The 18,737-nt window shown below is 45.2% G+C and overlaps 2 protein-coding genes across 2 annotated transcripts; both read right to left on the bottom strand.

Moving 5' to 3' along the window:
- Positions 1-550: 550 nt before the first annotated feature.
- Positions 551-4,112, bottom strand: zgc:162816 (uncharacterized protein LOC571260 homolog). The gene is made up of 9 exons (XM_034555351.1): positions 3,967-4,112; positions 3,070-3,199; positions 2,589-2,739; positions 2,328-2,508; positions 1,695-1,813; positions 1,266-1,392; positions 917-979; positions 727-832; positions 551-640 (listed from the first exon to the last, which is right to left on the bottom strand). Exons 1-9 carry the CDS (start codon positions 4,110-4,112, stop codon positions 551-553), a joined length of 1,113 nt encoding a protein of 370 aa, XP_034411242.1.
- A 1,331-nt stretch (positions 4,113-5,443) lies between these two features.
- Positions 5,444-18,136, bottom strand: col6a2 (collagen, type VI, alpha 2). Its single transcript, XM_034556404.1, has 32 exons — positions 17,943-18,136; positions 16,329-16,414; positions 16,083-16,183; positions 15,810-15,953; positions 14,664-15,026; positions 14,549-14,569; positions 14,392-14,457; positions 14,200-14,298; positions 14,056-14,082; positions 13,873-13,899; positions 13,713-13,757; positions 13,487-13,540; positions 13,338-13,400; positions 13,180-13,242; positions 12,998-13,051; positions 12,881-12,916; positions 12,726-12,788; positions 12,526-12,588; positions 12,366-12,428; positions 12,225-12,287; positions 12,083-12,133; positions 11,897-11,995; positions 11,750-11,812; positions 11,533-11,568; positions 11,396-11,441; positions 11,156-11,308; positions 10,929-11,023; positions 9,873-10,054; positions 9,601-9,779; positions 9,456-9,494; positions 7,086-7,420; positions 5,444-6,626 (listed from the first exon to the last, which is right to left on the bottom strand). Exons 2-32 carry the CDS (start codon positions 16,396-16,398, stop codon positions 6,357-6,359), a joined length of 3,033 nt encoding a protein of 1,010 aa, XP_034412295.1. The 5' UTR covers positions 16,399-16,414; positions 17,943-18,136; the 3' UTR covers positions 5,444-6,356.
- Positions 18,137-18,737: the final 601 nt, after the last annotated feature.

Below are 18,737 nucleotides of genomic sequence, written 5' to 3'. Positions count from 1 at the left end.
CATGAAGGATAATTTATTATAAACTCACTTCAACAGGCTCATGATCATTATACTTACTGATAATCCATATGTCCGTCATATAGTTACCAGGGCCTGTTCCAGAACACACTTTGAGAAAGTGTCTCTCTTTTTCAGTAATTACATTTCGAGACTATACAAAACTGAAGATTGTGCAAAAAAATAAAATTAAAATAAAACACTCCTGAATGCGGAACGTTAACAAACAAATCTAGACTACAATGTTTAAAGACATAGCCCATGCTCTTCATAGTATTTATGTTTATTGTTTCAGACCTCCAGTGAGTGCTCACATTTAAAAAAGACAGCTCGGTGGCTTTGAAGAAAGAGATGAGGTTACAACATCGTCCAAAAGCTTCTTTTTTTCTAAAAATCTTCATATACAACATTTGGAGAATAGGACTACAAAAGTCGTACGCCTTACATAATCATAGGTTTTGGAATACCTCTATGCTTACATTTTGGAATAAACTACCGGTGACACGAATTGCTCCAAGAATTCCTTCAACCCGTGTTGATTGAGCTAGCTGGTTCAACACCCGCGTGTTGGCGTCCACTTCCCCAGCAGACGGCCCTCAGAGTGCACATAGTACACGGGGTGCATCGCCACACTTGCACACGACTGTAAAATGAAGACAGGGTCAAACAAGAGTTGAGTGACCCGATGAAGCTGACACAGCATTGACCTTCGCTCCACATTGTACTAACATGGTAGGGGATCAGTGTGAGCAGAGAGCCCAGGGGGTATTTGCCGTAGTCCAGCAGTCCTGAGATGGGCTCCACTCTACCGTGCTCCTGGGTCATAGATAACAACCTGGGGAGGCGATAAATATATCTCATCAGAACTTCAGTCACACTTGAGTTAAGTAAGATTGGCGACAAGAGGAGGTAACTTTACTTGAGGTTTGGGTGTCCTTCAATCACAGCATATCCAGTGGGAAGTTTTCCGGCTCCGTCTAGACTGAGAGCAGTGACCAAAAATGGGTTTAAAAGAAATCAGAAAAAAATACATAGCTGCAACAATGGTATTATTTTTAGCCATTTAGTGGTGATTAAATGTATCTGCATCATAGGTAAATCTAAAGGAAACACATTTAAATAATGAATGTTGCCCTCGGACTCCTTCCCCTGGGGCCATTTAAGTATGCTATCATACAACATTAAGGACCATGTCAGCTTAAAACAGTGAGCAGGTAAACGTCCATTCTGCAGCCACAGAACAGGGAACACAATATTGATGGAGGTACCTGAGTCCGCTCCATCCGCAGTCAATCAGGAGCTGGTTCCTGTGAGGACAGTGTCCAATGACTCTCGTCAAGACCCTCACAGCCACATCCTTCAGAGTGCACGAGCCAATCACAGACTGTTGCACGTCTGAACGACAGCCACAACAACAAAAGAGAACCAGATTCATCGGCTGAAAAAAACTGCATAAATAAACCGATGCTACTATCGGCTATATCCATACACACACACACACACACACACACACACACACACACACACACACACACACACACACACACACACACACACACACACACACACACACACACACACACACACACACACACACACACACACACACACACACACACACACACACACACACACACACACACACACACACACACACACACACACACACACACACACACACACACACACACACACACCATAGAAGCCGTAGTTTCCAGGATGCACCTCGCTGAGCTGCGCCATGTCTTTGACAGGGTGGCTACAGGAAGGGGTTGAGCCAATGCTGGACTTACAGGTGACGCCGGCCGCCTTCAGTCTGACAGAGGATAAATCCAGAGAAATTTACAGAATGATTCTCTGACAGTAAAACGACAGTACACGTATGTATGCCATTCAAAAATATATTTTGATAGACTTTTTGATAAACTATAGACTTTTATAAAAACAAATGTGGACCTGAGAAAACATTGCCTATGTACTGCTATAGGCTAATAGGCTGCTGGGGGGTGTTTTACACTGAGCTCCTCTCTCCTCTTCTCTCTCTCCATTGCACCTTACTGGCTGTGTCTGAAGCTGATCATGGCTCCATGGGTCCTGACCCATTGCCCCTGCTTCTCTCATCCAGCCCCTTCCTCCTTCTTTGTGCCTCCTGTCTCAAGGGCCTGGCCTCATTGGTCTGGCCTCCTTTTTGATGCCTCCTGCCTCTGTGGCCCTGCCTCCTGCCATGGACCTGCTGATGCCCCCCCTCCCGCTCTCCTCTCTTCTTGGACTATACAAAATAAACTGAATTCTATGTATGACGTATTTTTCTCTTCTTTTTTCTTACATACTTTTCCATGAACTGCAGTGTCAAGTCGGTAGTTTCCTGTGCGACAGCCTGTATTTGCTCCACTCCTCTGCAGTTGTAGGTGTTCCCACAGTGCGCGTACACTCCAGTGAGCTCCGCGCCCTCCGTCTCGGCGACGGCCAGAGCCAACCGGAGCGCCTCCGGTTCCGAGTGCAGGACACCAGCTAAGGCAAAGAGCAAATGGGAGATCACCAGGCACCTGACTTTGACGACGAGCTGTGTCCTGGTTTCCGTGCAAGCTTACCTCTCCCGTTGCCACAGTCGAGTTTGAGCCACACGCGCCACAGTCGCCCGTCTTTCAGCGGCCTCTTTATGAGCTGGTCAAGAGCGTGAGGATGATCCAGTAAAACTTGGAAGAGATCCAGCCTCTCTGCCAGTGCTGCACAGCGCTCCACCTATGAACACACACACACACACACACACACACACACACACACACACACACACACACACACACACACACACACACACACACACACACACACACACACACACACACACACACACACACACACACACACACACACACACACACACACACACACACACACACACACCTATTGTGCGTGGTGGCTCACAGAGCTCACATTCGTTTAATTAATTGTTCCACTATGACAAATAATGTTATATTATATTTTAATAAGATACAGTTTAATATGTTGTCACTTTTCACATCTTCAAAGCATAACTTTCCTAAAGCCTTTGAGCGTGTGAGTTGAGAGGACCTTATCGAAGGGAAGAGAGTATGCGTAGAGGATGTCATCAAATCCGTGGTCGGCATAGAAACAGGCCTCGGCCAGGGTGGAAACCACAATGCACCTCCGTGATCCACCCGTCAAAATGTCAGCACACTCACTACACATGAACACGAATACACAGACACAGACCATGTGAATAACTCTTAAATATACAGAACAAAAATAAGGCACATAGCGAATGCATTTGTAACTTCCAGGATGGACTATCCATGTCCCTGTTATCCGTCAGCCCCAATAACCCCCTCTACAATTGAGCCCCAATTCTGTGGCACGTGTACTGAGAACTAGAAATATCCCTCCCATATCACTTTCTATCCACTAGCTCCCTGTAATATCCATGATATCAATTGAAACCCTTCTCTTCACCTACAATGGCCAAAATGGCCAAGAAACCCCTTATCTTGAAACACTCTCAGTACACTCAACCCACGAGAGCACTGGGTTTCTTATGGATCCAGTGTCTGCAAAAGTATGGGATTTTATTATCTTTATTTATTTATTATCTTTACTTTATTATCAATACTAGTCCTATTTTTATTTCTGTAGTTGTTTTTCTTATTATCACTGTTGCTGAGCATCTCTGTGTCACTTTCTTTCTCAACCCAACCTGTGTGGCAGATGGCCGCCCACCTGTGCCCAGCTCTAGATTTCTTCCCATCGAAGGGGAATTTTTCCATGCCACCATCGCCCAAACGGTTGCTCAATGTTGGCTCTCCGTAAATTAAAGAGTACGATCTAGTGATGCGTGAAAAGCGCCACAAGATAACTTCGGTTGTGATTTGCCGCTATATAAATAAATTAACAATAATTCAGACTTGTATGAATGTATTGCGTGAGTGTGTCTCTGCATGTCCGTATTCGTACAGGGTTTTGTGGGTCTTCATGTGTGGCCGAAGCTGGACGCCCAAATTCTGACAGCGTTCAATCATCTTCTCTGCATTTCTTTTAACTTTGTCCAGATCCACCACCAGAGCAGGGGTACACAGGGCGGAGAGGGCCTCTTCCTCCATGGCATGCAGCACTGGAACAATACACACGCATGCACGCACGCGCAGGTACGCACATACCCACCCACACACACACACACACACACATGCTCAAGGTTCACATACTTCTCATGCAATTAAATTATTGTGCATGACTACCTTCCACTCAAAAACTAGTGACAGTGACACTATTCATTTGAAATTAAACACATATATACATATTTTGCAACAGCGTTACGTGACACCTTTGGAATCTGGAACATGTTTGTTTTGTTTTGTTAAACATAGCCTACTTTACTTTCCACTCCCGATTTATCGACCTTTCACTAATTCTTCAGCACATGTAAACGAATTTGAATTGTAGACTGTGCATTCTCGCATTCATCTCCAGATGACTTACCGTGTGGCGGTGATTCAGTTGCAGCGAGGCTCCAGTTGAGCTGCGTCTCGCCCGGAAAGTAAACGAGAGGTGGAAGCAGCAGAACGCGTCGACCAAAAACTGCGGTCCAGTCGCAGCAAGTCCGGATCAAAGTCAAACTCAAATCTAACCAGCATGCATTGTGCGACGATCGATTCTGGCATCTTGAACGAACCTGTGGTTTGCCACGTTACGGTTTCCTGGAGTGATCAAACCTCCTGCATGCAAGACTGATTATCATGCAGAATTGCCCATGTCAGATTAATATATTATTGGATTAAATCACTCAAATGTTGCATCTGGCAAAAGCGGGGCTAATTTGAATTACTGTATATAAACTGTTATTGGCTTAAACTGTTATAATACATCATGTTTTTTATTTAACAAAATGTTTTATAATTTGTATTATTATCCAGAATCTGCAAAGTAACTAATAACTGAAACTGTCGAATAAATGTTGTTAGAGCCAAAATGGGGTTTGTTGGTTGAAGCACTGGGTGGATGGGGACATGTAGTTCCTTTGTTTGAGCACAGGGTGGCACATTCACTTCGGGAGGGCATATGGGGAGGTGCCAGGTGGTGGGAACGGGTGTGTGTGAATAGATGGGAAGCACAGTAATGTTTGAGCTTCATGGAATAAAAGATGAAGGATACACATCGTTGGAATTGTTTGTGGCGGAGCGCTCGTCTAAACTTGTTGTCCCGATTCGCCCACCTAGTGGCTCTAAACCTTAAAGTTGGTTAAGGTTTGAGCCTCTACAAATGTAATGCAGCTTTTCTGTACAGCGGAGGGAGCCAGATGCACAAACAGATACCGAGATCATTTCTCTTATGGGATCATGGAGTGATGATAAATATTACTTTCCAAAAGCATGAAATGTATTATGTAATGTTTTATGTTATGAACGTTCTCTATACATTTCCCCCAAAATCATTGTTGAGAGCCCCTTCCTTCCTGCAGAGGTTACAGTGATTTAATGGGAAATTGCACATGGATCAAAAACAAATAAACACTTGATACATGAATATATCTTGCAAACACAAACGACTGTTTTGGGGTCACCACATATTAGGCTTTATTTGGAATTCATGTTTACAGATCGGTTCTTTTATGTTGGTCTGTGAATGCATGTGTAGTTAACTACAGCACATGCATGTGGTGTTTGTGCGATTCTTGTCTGTGGGCCATATGTGAGATTCTTTATTTCCCCCTGGAGAAGATAAGTGTACTTTTTTATTTTAATCCCCTGAACACACTTAAGTAATTACAGCATAACACAATGTAAAAAGGTTTTCAGAACCACTCGAATGGCGTTGTCCTTTATTTCTACTTTAGCACCTTTTATGTAAATACTAACTTTGTGAAGAAAGAGTGTGAGAGAGAGAGAGAGAGAGAGAGAGAGAGAGAGAGAGAGAGAGAGAGAGAGAGAGAGAGAGAGAGAGAGAGCGCAAACTGAAAAAACAATATAACATAAAAGCAAATTAAGGCGTACAATTACTTTCGTACACATTCAATAATCGCGTGTGGGGGACGTATGAGTGTCTTTGACTGGAAGTGCTGACCATAGATTTAGAAGGAACAGAACAATCAAGTTACAAATGATATCGCATGCTTACGTGTTTGTGTGAGTGTGTCAGCTGGTCCTACGTTTTGGCTTTTGTAAGATAACCTCCTTTCGCGCAACCATCGGGATGAGCAGCCGCCTCGGTGCCTGACATCCAGTGAGGATAAAACCACCGCAGAGGTGTGTTGGTGGCTCTGCGTGTAATTACGTGTGCGCGGAAGGAGCGCGCCCACCTGCTCACACCATGGGGTCAAATTGTATGGTGCGGAGCGTGACAGGTCCTCATTAGCATATCCAGCGGATGAAGCGATCAAAGAACGACGGCTTGTTCAGCGCCGCGTAGTCGGCCCCCCTGAAGACTGCCGACATGTCCCCGAGCGACACCTTGCGCAGCACCTCTTCATCCGTGTCGGATCCCACGGCGATCACCGTGGGCACGCCCTCCGCTCGCCTCATGGCGGACACGCCCTCATCCAGCTGCTCGCTGGCCGTGACGCCGTCAGTGACGAACACGAAGGCCAGCTCGGCGTTGCGACGAGCCAAGCGATCTCCCCGCTGCACAACACAACAGGCAACGTTAAGGGTTTGCGCTCCCTCCCTCCCCGGGGGGGGGGGGGGTCAATGGAGAAGGTCAATACCGCTCTCATGTCTCCGTGCGCACGCTTGAGCTAGAAGGCAGTCGCTGAGCTTCACATAAAGACAGGAAGTATGGGGCAAAAACACAAGTAAAACCACAAGGTGCCCGCTTTTATTTATGTTAGACGAGATGAGAAGATTGACACCACACTCACATTGGTATGGTACATTTTGATCTACAGGCAGCGGCCGATTGGCTTAGTTTAGTATTGCAGGGAAACAGCTAGCCTGACTTAAAATGTAAAACACGCACTATTAGACAAATTAACACCTGCTTCACATTTACAGTACAGACGCGTGAGTGGTATTGGTCTTCTCATCTAGATTAAGAAAGTAAATATAATTTAAAAAAGAGTGTCGAAGAGTGTTTGTTTTTACCTGTGGAATCACCAGATTGTTGACAGCATAGATGATGGCGCTGCCCAGAGCGGAGGAGGAGTCCATGTAGGTCACCCCCGCCAGCGAATCAGAGATCACTGTGAGGTTGTGTGTGAGTGCAAACTCCACCCGCTGCTCTGTCGTGCTGCCGTACTGTAACAGAGCCAAGCGGGCATTCCTCTCGTCTGACTGGCCGCTGGCCAGGGTGAGGCGACGAGCCACGTTCTCGATGAACTCTTTGGCCTTTCGGTGGTCCTCCAGTCCCATCCTCTCAGAGCCATCCAACAGGAACACCACATCCACTGGCCGCTGAACACAGCTAGCCACTGCAGGCTCTGGAACAAGCACACATACACACATATAAAGCTTTAAATCAAACACGATGTTCAGTGAGCTACAGCTGGAACACAGATGCGCAGGAGTCAAATCCAGCAACATATATATGCTTTAACACACTGTAGTGTTTGCTTCTTTCATTCATGCTAGTTGCATTCTAGCTGTCTGAACCTTCTCATATCAGTAGTGTGGCCTCATCAAGAAAACACTTTTTTAGTTTGCTCTATGATTTTATTCTCTTGAGATAGCAAAATATAAAACATGAATACATGTTATACAAAACAACATAGTTCACATCAGTAAGTTTCCATCACAGAGCTAACATGGTACCATGACATTTGGTTAAAGCCGGCCTTTGTCATTCTACTTTACAAGCCAAGCCACATGCAAAATCCAATCAAGGGCATAACACACAATGGTTCCTTCATTGTCAGTCGTTTAACCAAACCTCCACATACACCAACTTCTGACTCATATACAGTAAACTGTCTCTAAAACCAGATCTTTTCCACATGTCATGGCCTTTTCACCAACATGACTCATTCACAGAGCACAGGAAAAAAGTAAAGGCCGTAACCATGGATGTGTGCAAAACAGCAAGAAAAAAAGAAAAAAGAAAGCCATCAGAGTGATTCCGTGTGCTCGTGATTCACAGTGGAAATGAGGCTTCATCAAAGAGCTACTGTTCACTTTAGAGAGTAACATGAACAGCTCTATGGACCAATCGGCCTCCAACAAATGACATCCGCCTTCCATGTGAGTGGAAAACGTTCCTCCACAAAATGATATGTATCGTATTTCCAACAGACATACGTTTCAGAGAGACAGCTCCATGTACATTGATTTAGATATATTCTATGAGGAGAGGGAGCATAACATCTTGATAGTAACTGTAAATAAGGCTGCTCTGAAATGTTAGGACAGGGCCAGCATCATGTCATTCAAATCCTTTTGCATACAGCCCAGGTGTATATTGCACCACTAGAGTTAGAAAATGCCCACAGTTTTGATAAAACCTATTCTATGTCCAGCAGTAAGCTTATTAGCTATTGGCGACCATAATGCCGAGGTAGCATGGTTAGCATATTAGCATTAGCAGAGTCCCAAGGCTTTCTCTGGGTCTCCCATAATGTCTCCATAGACGTATTTGAAGGAGTCGATGAACAGCCGGGTCCACTGCTGCCTGTCCGTTCCCTGGGCAAGTTTGGCTCTCTGGGCTGTGTACGCCAGGGTTGCAACGCCAAACCCGTACTGCTGCTCGCTGAGGCCGTTCAGCAGGCTGGTCACACCCTTCAAAGAGGTGGGGACCAATGAGGGGCTGCCTTCCTCAGCCAGCGGCTTCCAGGGGGGAGGGGCTTGCCCCGCTGGTATGCCCCCTTCTGAAAGTGGGCGGAATAACATCGTGGGCGGAGTCCCACAGACACGACGCATCAACACAGCCAACAAAGATGTCGGAGCTACACCGAGTTGCACTAATTTGCAAACGTTTGGTCTTGTTTGTTGGCTTTACAGCGTCATGAATTCCTTGCATCGTGGCAAAGGAATGTAGCAAAATGATGTGTAAAAAACCCCAAAATTTAAGACACAACTTGTCTAATCCTGAACAGAGCTTAAAGGCGTCAGTATGCTTCAAACAAACTAGTTGGTCCCAAGTGGTGTCCGTACACATCTGAAGGCCCAGATGTTAACTCCTGTTCTGAATGGCCATGCTTAAAGGCGAGGCCAAATGCCTGCTGTCATAGAGAGGTGCTGGGCGTGTTGAATCATATTAATGGGGATAACAGAGCACACTTTCAGACAGTCTCTCCTCAAAGGCATTCATGGTGTTGTGCTCGGTTCTACACACAAAAAGTGACGACAGACATTGTGTGAAGAATAAAAACAGAATTGACAGTTTCTGAGTGACACACAGTTTTGACATTTTGACAAGCACTTCATTTCAAGCATGTTGACGCCTTAATAATGCTGGTTACTTTGGCCTAAATGGTGAAAATCTTTGAAGAGGACGAAGCGATACATATTTTAAAGTCTTACCTGATTTACAAGGGAGATCGGGGCATATGAGGATGGGATCTAAAGCCAAGATAAAGACCGAATATCAGAGAAAAAGTACAGAACAAAACAGCTTTTGTATTCTAGGTAACATACTGTACATAATGTCCTTCCACAAGGAGTGTACCTGGGCAGAGCACGGTTTCAATCTTGTTGAGGAACTCCTCTGCCACCAGGTCTACAAAGCGCTTCATGCCCATCACCCTGCCCTCCTTCTGGCAGGCGATGCTCTTCAGGCTCTCATTCTCCTCGATCTGGTCGAACATGTCTCCGATACCAATGGCACTCACATCGACGCCGGGATGACTGCTCATACAAACACAAGCATTGAGATGGATCATTTTTCATCGACACAAATGCTGATTCTTAATGACCAAATACAGCCCCAGTGCCAGGCACCTGCAGAGGGAGGTGAGCAGCATGTCATCATCTCTGGGGTCGAAGCGTCCGTCTGTGATGACAACGACGGTGACGTTGGCTTTGGCCCTGCGGCTGTCCTTGATCAGGTGGTCGTAGGCGTACTTCAGAGCGGATGGAGTCCATGTTCCTCCGGCAATCCACTCCAAGCGCTTCACTGCATTCTGAATATTGGTCAGAATGTGAGAGATGTGTACGTACAGGGATGTGACAACACCACTGTGTGCGGCGGACACAGAGGCAAAGCTTCCATCATTTTTACATAGTTACACTACGGCCATTTCGAAGACATTGGTTCTGGTTTGGTGGCGAAAGATCACATCCATGGTTGTAGTCTGCATAAAGTTCAGTACTAGCATCTATCAAGAGCTGTCTTGAAATTGACAGCAAACAATAAATATCCCTATGAATTTGCTTTTCATAGGGAATCCATAATTAGTGTTTGTATGCAATGTCCAGCAGTAATAGCATTAGTTGCAAGATTTAAAAACAATTTAAAAATTGAGTAGAATGGTTAGCATGTTAGCATTAGCATAGTTCTAGCTTCACAGCTTTAGCTGTTCATGCTTCCAGGTAGTTTCCCTTTGTTTAATGTTCAAAATGGCCGCCATGTGTTATGAGTCAGGTGAATAAACCTGGGGAAATCGTCCCAAAGCCCACTGATAGTTTGATTCAGTGATGTATTTTAAATGTTTTTTTGATAACAAGAGGAATTAACTTTATCAGGATTTGACCATATTGGCAATACTTTTTAACACCGTCTTTGTTGGTTTCGGTCTTTTCACAGGATTCTTTTGACAATGTAAAAAGAAATATCACTAGATCATCTAAAGTAGGTCTACCTTCTATTGCATTCCAGATTATATGTATTGGTAAATGTGAGAAAAATAAAGACAGGGAGCTCTGTGATGGCTCATCTGACAGTACATCAGCCCAGATTAATTAACACATCTGGACAAGAAAACACAAAAGAACAGTCTATGCTACACCCAAAAAATACACTTTAAAGCAGTTTGCACATGTGTTTGTGTTTGAGACCTTAAAAGCAGACAGTGAATCAATCTTGGGGTCGTCGAGTCGGATGGCCTGGAAGGTTCCACTGTGACTGTACTGAACAACTCCCACTCTTGTGCCTGGGAACACATGCAACTGTGTTGACACCAAGTTGGCAGCCATCGTATAACGTTTTTTATTTCTTTGTCAATGGACAGACAAATACGGAATTCATTTGTAAACCACATGAGCATTAACAAATGCATGTATACCTGTCTCTGACTTGGGGTCTTTGGCAAGGGATCCCAATCTGTTGATGGTGTTGATGACAAAGTTCTTCTCCAGGGTGAAGTTGGTCAGACCCACTGACTCTGAGCTATCGATCACGAACACAATGTCCAAGGGTCCACAGCGTTTCTCACAGTCTGCAGACAAAACCACAAACTGAGATAACCAGACAGCCTATCAGAGTGTGTTCATATCGCGCACGGAAACACAGAAGCTAAACTCACCACAGCAGCCACACGTTTCCCTGATGTAGGTCATTACATCACATTCCTGCAGGAAGAAACATGACATCATTATATCCTGCATGTATTTCTCTTGATGCGCCAGTGATAAAAAGAGTGGTTTGATGAAATGTTCTCACAGTCAGGCCGGGATCTCCCTCAGGGCCAGGATCTCCCTGTAAAGAAAGAGAACACATAAAATCCCATTCTGTCTCTCAGTTTTTGTCTGGTTTGGGATTGCTAGCAGAACGAGTAAACATATAAAAACATCAGCCAAGGTTGGCATTTCCTAGCTAGATGCAACGCCCTAGTGAGTAGAAAGGCCCCTGTATGTGGTTGCATTTTGTGTATACTTACAGCACGCCCAGCCTCTCCTCTTGTCCCTCTCAGGCCTGGCTCACCCGTGGATCCTGGCTCACCCTGTTGTGAGCAGAGGAATTAACATTGTGTAACGGCACTTTTCGCTTCAGTAACGGAATACATCCAACTACAATGATTACTCACTCCCTCTCCCAGGATTCCTTTTTTTCCTGGGTCACCCTTTTGACCACAGTCTCCTCTGCTGCCGCGAGGCCCAAGACCGCCGTTCTCTCCTCTCTCCCCCTGTACAGCATCGGGGGAATGTTTTATCAGCCGAGTGTGTCACTCCGGCAAGCAAATGTACTGAGACGAAGTGCATGTGTACGTTACCGATGGTCCTCTTGGCCCAGGGTAGCTGAAGCCAGGTCTTCCATTGTCTCCCTGAATAGAAAAGAAAAAGTCAAGACAAACTGCAGCTGAAAACAGTCAGGGGAAGACGCTGACACACTGACACAAACACAGAGACGAATACCTTTGGTCCAATCTGTCCAGGTTCTCCTCGAGGTCCAGCATCACCAGAGTCACCTGTGGTACCCTATCGTGCAAACCGTGTTAATGTAAAGTAGATAAGGTATCTTTTTCAGATGATGCCCAATTGAGACCCTTGACCTACATTTTTTCCAGCCTCTCCTGATATCCCCGGTGGTCCCCTGGGGCCTGGCAAGCCATTGTCTCCCTGTTCAGAGAGAACGTTGAAGACAGGTGCAACAATAGTGGGCAGAGTTGTGTACGGTGTTCATATGAACATATACAAATAACATGGATCTTCTAACCTTTGTTCCTTTGTTTCCTGATTCACCTGGAAGTCCTCTCAAGCCCTCAGGACCCATTTCACCCTGAAACATAAAATCTGCATTGAGCCCCCGAGTGGTGGAGTATTGTATCTCAATGAAAGAAATCCTTTGAACCGATGCAAAAAGTTCATAACACAGAAATGTTTCACACTTGCGCAGTTGTGTACATAAACTCGCACCTTGTCTCCATTATTGCCATCTTTTCCTTGAGTGCCCTTTGGCCCATAGTCTCCTCTTCTCCCCTAGAACGCAAGAACAATGACAACATCTATGCATGGCCAATGCAGGCTAACGACGAAAAGGAACATGATGAAGGTGAATTAGACGTTCTTACAGCCTCTCCTCTGACTCCCACAAGTCCAGCGGTTCCCTGAGAAAAACAACACACAGATGAGCTACATGATGTTATACAGTATGTGAATACACTTCTGTCTGTGGCGATAGGCCTTACTGGGGTTCCTTTCAGTCCAGGGACACCAGGTGATCCAGGACTTCCACTCTCTCCCTGTGGACAAAACACCAGAGTTTAGCAGTTCACCTACATCATTCCTCAAAACCAATGTCACATGACCAAAGACCTAATATCTGTCCCAGCAAAGAGCACCAATCCCTGTCGCCGTGTTCCGATTTTACCTTTGGTCCAGCCTCTCCAGATGAGCCGAAGGGTCCAGCTCTTCCAGGGCGACCGGGATCCCCCTGAAAACAGGACACAATCACATGCTCACAGTTGGGCCGAGTTTACCCACAGGTTGAATGGCTGATGGATTTTGTTTCAATTGAAGACCATGTACCTTATCTCCTTCAGGTCCACCGAGACCGCGTTCACCGACGTTACCGGGGTGACCATTAGGTCCCTACGAGGCGTCAAACACACACCATAAATAGGCCATAACACAATACAATATGGATTGATCATTAAAAATCGTGTTTAGTGTCATACTCTGTCGCCTGGGTCTCCTTTGCAGCCGGGAGCACCGATCCGTCCAAGTTTACCCTGGGCAGAAGACAATTGCATTACAAATCTCGAGCTTCACTTCAAAATCATACATCCACTATTTAAAATGTTCAGAATAGAGTCAGTGTTAGTAAGTCAGTAATGATAATAGGTGGCATTGTGTCCCTTAAATGGACCACAAAACTTGATCCTTAAGTTAAGCTGCAGCTACCATCTGTCCATCTGTCCCGTTACGTCCTGGAATGCCAGCCACGCTCTAACAATGAAGAGAGGAAACAATTAGAGAAGAACCACCATACGTTAACAAAATGTATAATAATGAATAGATTCAGTGATATAGTAAATCATAAATGTAAAAAGAAAAATCCTACCTTTTTCCCCTGAGTTCCCAATTCTCCCTGTGAGTGGACAGAAAACCAGCGGTCATTTTACGTACAATCATTATGTTTTTATTATGAACTGTAATTTGACTAGACAAAGCCAGTCATTTATTCAAAGACTTAAGTCATGCATTGATAAACTTGATCCACACAAAAGAGAAGTGCACAACTCACCTTCTCGCCTGTGTGACCTGATTCTCCCTACAGAGAGGAGGAAGGGGAAAACAAGTTTAGTTTCTTTACAATACAGACACAAACAAACTTTGTCAAACTAAAGTGAATAGTGAACGACGGGTAGGTGGATGTTGAGCATCTTACTTTGGGACCGGGCTGACCGATGGGACCTTCGATACCGGGGTCTCCTTGGCGACCTGTTAATCCTTTCAGACCTGGGTCGCCGTTGTCTCCTTTGGCCCCCTGCAGTCAAGGAATTCAATGGAGAAAACGTGTGTGAAGAATAAAGTGACTTGTGTGCGAATTCCAGAAGTGTGAGTTTGTGCGGATGCTCACTTTTTGTCCTCTGGGGCCTTTTGGACCTTCACTCCCTTTTGTCTCCAGACAGGACACTTTGTTACACTGTGTCACACAGAATATGAAGTCAAACAGTCAGTTGATGCTTTGTCGAAACATAAATCTTCTTGATCGTCAGTTGTGTGAACGTTCTTACCTCTACGAACGCCAGATGTTTCTGTGAAGACAAAAGGAACAAGGTGTGAGCAGAAGAGGCCTGGGTCGTGTCTCGTGGTTTTCTGTGTGTCTCTATGGGTGTCTTTGTGTGTTACCATTGTCTTGATGATGCTGTCAATGGTCTCCGTATGTATGGCGGCTTTGCCTCTGCTCAGATCCACAGCCATGAAGTCCCTTCTGTAGAGGCTTACAGGAGAGTTAGCAATCTCCCTCAGACCGTTCTCGTCCACGTTCTTGGATGCTGCTACGACAAATATCTGGATGCCCTCCTCGCGAGCTCTTTCTGATGCCACTTTGATGCCCCTGCACGGTTCTCCGGTCACATGGCCGTCAGTGATGACCACAGCGAATCGGTGGGAGCGGGGGGTTTTGGGTGACTTCAGCATTTGCTGCGTCATGTTGCCGATGGCGCAGTCGATGTAGGTGCCCTTACCCAGGTATACGATTCCCCTGACGCCCTGGAAACATTGTGAAAGGAGTGAGACTTGTAGGCTGAATTACAAATCGGGAAAAGCAGACAACCGTACAAGGACGCAAGACCCTCAGGGCCTCTGAAGATATCAGACCACATCGATTTACCGCCCCAAAGCAGATTCACCCTGTATTGATCTTCATTGGCATTAATACGTGAAAATAGAAAAAAAAATATTAAACTATTTTAAAAAACTAGAACACTAGGGAAGAAAATGACAACTCTCCTCACAGTCCTGAATGTTTTCCCAATGCCCTGAATCCTTTAGGTTTTTAAACCATCTTCAATTTTCATTTGAGGATCCTTTGCAATTAGAGCAGCGCAGACTATTATGGCATGGATTCAAATGGAGCAGATTTGTCAGCCAAACATTCATTCTGTGAACTCTACTCTAGCGTAGTATGAAACAAGACACTGGTAATGGTATTTAAGCCACATTGCTACCCTACTTATGCATGTTATGTAACTTCCTCAACATTTGTGAGGTGGTTTCAGAATAATGAAGACAGTTGGAGAATAATTATACAAAATGATGTAGGATCGACAGAATAACATTTCTTTCCCATGACAAATATCAGGCTTTTTTTCTCCAAATTTACATATATATATTTAGGTATTCTATTATCTCTAGTGGCTTATAGCAGTGTACTTAGCTGCCATAAAAACAAATCTCCGCCATAGGTTTCGTCTGAGCACCGAATTTTTGCAAAGTTGGGCTCCGCCCCTGCGTGTAGGCATATGTGTGTGTTGCCGTGTGTGTGTCACTCACAGTGATGAAATCATTCTTGGGTGCCAGGGGACTAAACACTCTCGACTCCTGGGAGAAGTGCAGTCCACCGATCTTCCAGTTGACCCGCACGACACCATTGAGATCAGCATCATCCAAACGCTGTGCAAACTGCTCAACGAATTTCTACGACAACAAAAGGCACAAACACATTATACAACATGCAGCCCACAGTCAGTTAGGGAGGGTGACACTATGAAACAGGGATATCTTTTGTCGAGGCTTAATTGAAAAGTATGCAGATAAACAAGGAACCTTGATGCTCTCCACCAGCGCTCCAGGGGGCGGCTCCTGCAGGGCGATGGTCTCAGATGTGTCTATGGTGAAGTAGACCTCTATGGCACAATCATTTTTCTCTGGAGGGAACGCAAACAACACGTGTAAAACCTCAGTTGAAAAGTGCAATGCACTCAAACAACCTATGGCACGTCACTAAAACGTATGAACATGGCATGTTACTTTAGCCACGAGGCAACAAGGGTTCAGTTTCATGGCACTCACTGCTGCACTCCTGGCCGTGAGTCAGGGCTCCAAAAAGAAGACAGAGCGCGATGATCTCTAACCTCAGCATCTTCCTCTGGTCCTGTCTGACGCACACGGGCAGAAGACAACAAACAAGTTTGATTTTTCACGCCATCTCTCAAAATAGAAGTCGTGGAAAAGACAACAAATGCAGGAAAAACACTGAAGCGCAGAAATGGAAAGACATTCATGTGACTAAATTAAAACCTAAGTAATTGTGAGTAATTGTGATGCTGGTCATTTTTGCTGTCTTAAGTCTAATAATACTGAATTTATTTATCATTCCACATGCTGAATGATTTTCGTCACATAGTGAGTAGTAGTTGATTGCCAAAGTAATTAGTTAAATCTAGATTTGCATCTAGTATCAGTTTATGCTAATTGTACAAGGAACAGGTTGCATGGTCATGGTTGCACAGGGAACAAAATGGCCGCCACAGAGTTACGGAACTGGGTTGAAAGGATCAGAGGTTGAACATGGCTCCTCTCTATCGTGTTAAATGGTGGAAATGGAGACGACAGAGGCTGGAAGAAGTGATTGATCTCAACATCGGCTGATATTTGCCTCATTATGGATTATTCATGCAGAAACCTAACCAGGCCTTAACATGCTGCCAAACTTCTGCAGTAACCAACGGGAGTGCAGTCAGATCTACTGAATATACTCAGGCCTAAGTACTTGAAGAACTCACTGTTTCACCAAAGGAAACCTGTAAATCCAAGGCTAAAAGTTACAGTAATTATGCTAACTAAACATAGCACCTCCCCCTCTCAAGTCTAGGAACATTGGAACAAGCAGGCTTTGAGTGATGACACAACATGAACAGACTTTAGAGAGCAGGCTGCTGGTTGACTAGTCAGACTCACATTTAGTTTTGTGCACACGGTTTTACTCTGCTGCCCTCCAGAGGCGTCCCCTTCCCTTACAGAAAACCTCTGTTCTTTCTTTTAGGCGGATTAACTCGCACATTGCTCTTTTTGTGTGTGATTTGGATAAACACAAATGTATGTGGGGATATGCATTATGCACATTCTGACAAGACACGTCATCGTGCAGGACCCTGTTCTAATGGCCTTGTTATCGCGGGTTTGCATATTCTAAAACTAATTATGAATCAGATTTCCACAAACAACTGACACACTTTGCTGTGGCTCCCTCTGGCGGACTGACAGCTGTGAGCTGCGGAGGAGTCGCTCCCGCAGATGTCCCCACTCCTCTCTCACTGCTGGCCAGGGGAATGAGTGGGAGTCCCCGCAGTCTTTCACCAGAGCACCGGTGAATAGCATGCAAAAGAAAACATGCAGAGAAAACACTGAGACAACCCGCGTTGAGTTGTTTTCATGGGCAATTTGTTTATGGGTTTTGAAAGACTCAAAGTTTATTCTCGCAGCAGTTTGGTTTGCTGAGAAAAATCCCTAATTTCTGTTGATGAGAGTAAGTTTGACATGCAAAGAGAAAGAGAGAAAGAGACAGATGGAGACAGAGGCAAAGGCAGGCAGAAAATCACAAGGGGAATAAAGGAGACAGAGAGAGGGAGAGAGAAAGAGAGAGTGAAATATTGGCACATTGTTGTGCGTAAAAGTGCTGCTTACCCAAACTCTTTCCAACAACTTCCAAACGTAATGAGCAGCTGATCCTCTGTTGATTAACTCCTCATCTCAGCAGGAGGGAAAGACGAGAAAGAAAAGGGAGATACGGGAAGTCAAAAATGGGAAATAAAGCCCTGGATGCGCCTTTACTTCCCGCAGAAGAGCCGTCCGTTCACTCTCCTGTCCGGGTTCAGCACAAGAAACAGGCTCTGATCCCTCCTCCTGTACGCGCACGACGCACCCCAGTGCCCACTGCTGACCGCTTGGAGGCGCCATGGGTCCGCCGGAACCCGTGTGAGCGCGCGCGCCCGCGTACCCACAGTATCACTGCCATGAACCGTTAAAAGAGGATGCCAAAGCGCAGCTGTGGGTTTGGACCGATTCAACCCCATGGAAGATGCCCCCAACTGCTCAAACAGATCGTAATGATGGTCGTAGTTATCAGGAGATATGACAACATAACGGCTGTGGCCCTCAGCAGAACACATGGGAACCCTGGGATAATGAGCTTTAATGTCCTTGAGATAGAACATTTCGGTAATTTCGTACATGTGGTGAGTCAGTTTGAAATATAACAGGATAAAGAGTAGACTTACTCATAAACACACACACACACACACACACACACACACATATGGACCTCACTTGTGTCTGGTGGTCTGGTTACAATTAGAAGGCAGAGTGAGAAGAGTTTATACTCGATGTAAACACTAACAGGCTGTCCATGAGTCTGCTCACCATGTTTACGCGCATGTAGGTGCTTCAGCCGCCCGTTTGCAGGCCGATGTGTTGGTGGAC

The sequence above is a fragment of the Cyclopterus lumpus genome, chromosome 17, assembly GCF_009769545.1.
Source record: "Cyclopterus lumpus isolate fCycLum1 chromosome 17, fCycLum1.pri, whole genome shotgun sequence".
In the NCBI taxonomy this organism is placed as follows: Eukaryota; Metazoa; Chordata; class Actinopteri; order Perciformes; family Cyclopteridae; genus Cyclopterus; species Cyclopterus lumpus.
Note: the sequence above shows the minus strand (reverse complement) of the source record. Positions and strands in the feature narration are given on the sequence as shown.

Coding starts and splice junctions, on each gene's coding strand:
- zgc:162816 (XM_034555351.1), bottom strand. CDS start 4,112: ATGGAGGAAGAGGCCCTCTCCGCCCTGTGTACCCCTGCTCTGGTGGTG. Junction 1,393..1,694: donor TGGAAACTACGGCTTCTATG/GTGTGTGTGTGT, acceptor GCTGTCGTTCAG/ACGTGCAACAGTCTGTGATT. Junction 980..1,265: donor TGCGGATGGAGCGGACTCAG/GTACCTCCATCA, acceptor CACTGCTCTCAG/TCTAGACGGAGCCGGAAAAC.
- col6a2 (XM_034556404.1), bottom strand. CDS start 16,398: ATGCTGAGGTTAGAGATCATCGCGCTCTGTCTTCTTTTTGGAGCCCTG. Junction 13,243..13,337: donor GTGGACCTGAAGGAGATAAG/GTACATGGTCTT, acceptor TCCTGTTTTCAG/GGGGATCCCGGTCGCCCTGG. Junction 6,627..7,085: donor ACAATCTGGTGATTCCACAG/GTAAAAACAAAC, acceptor TGTGTTGTGCAG/CGGGGAGATCGCTTGGCTCG.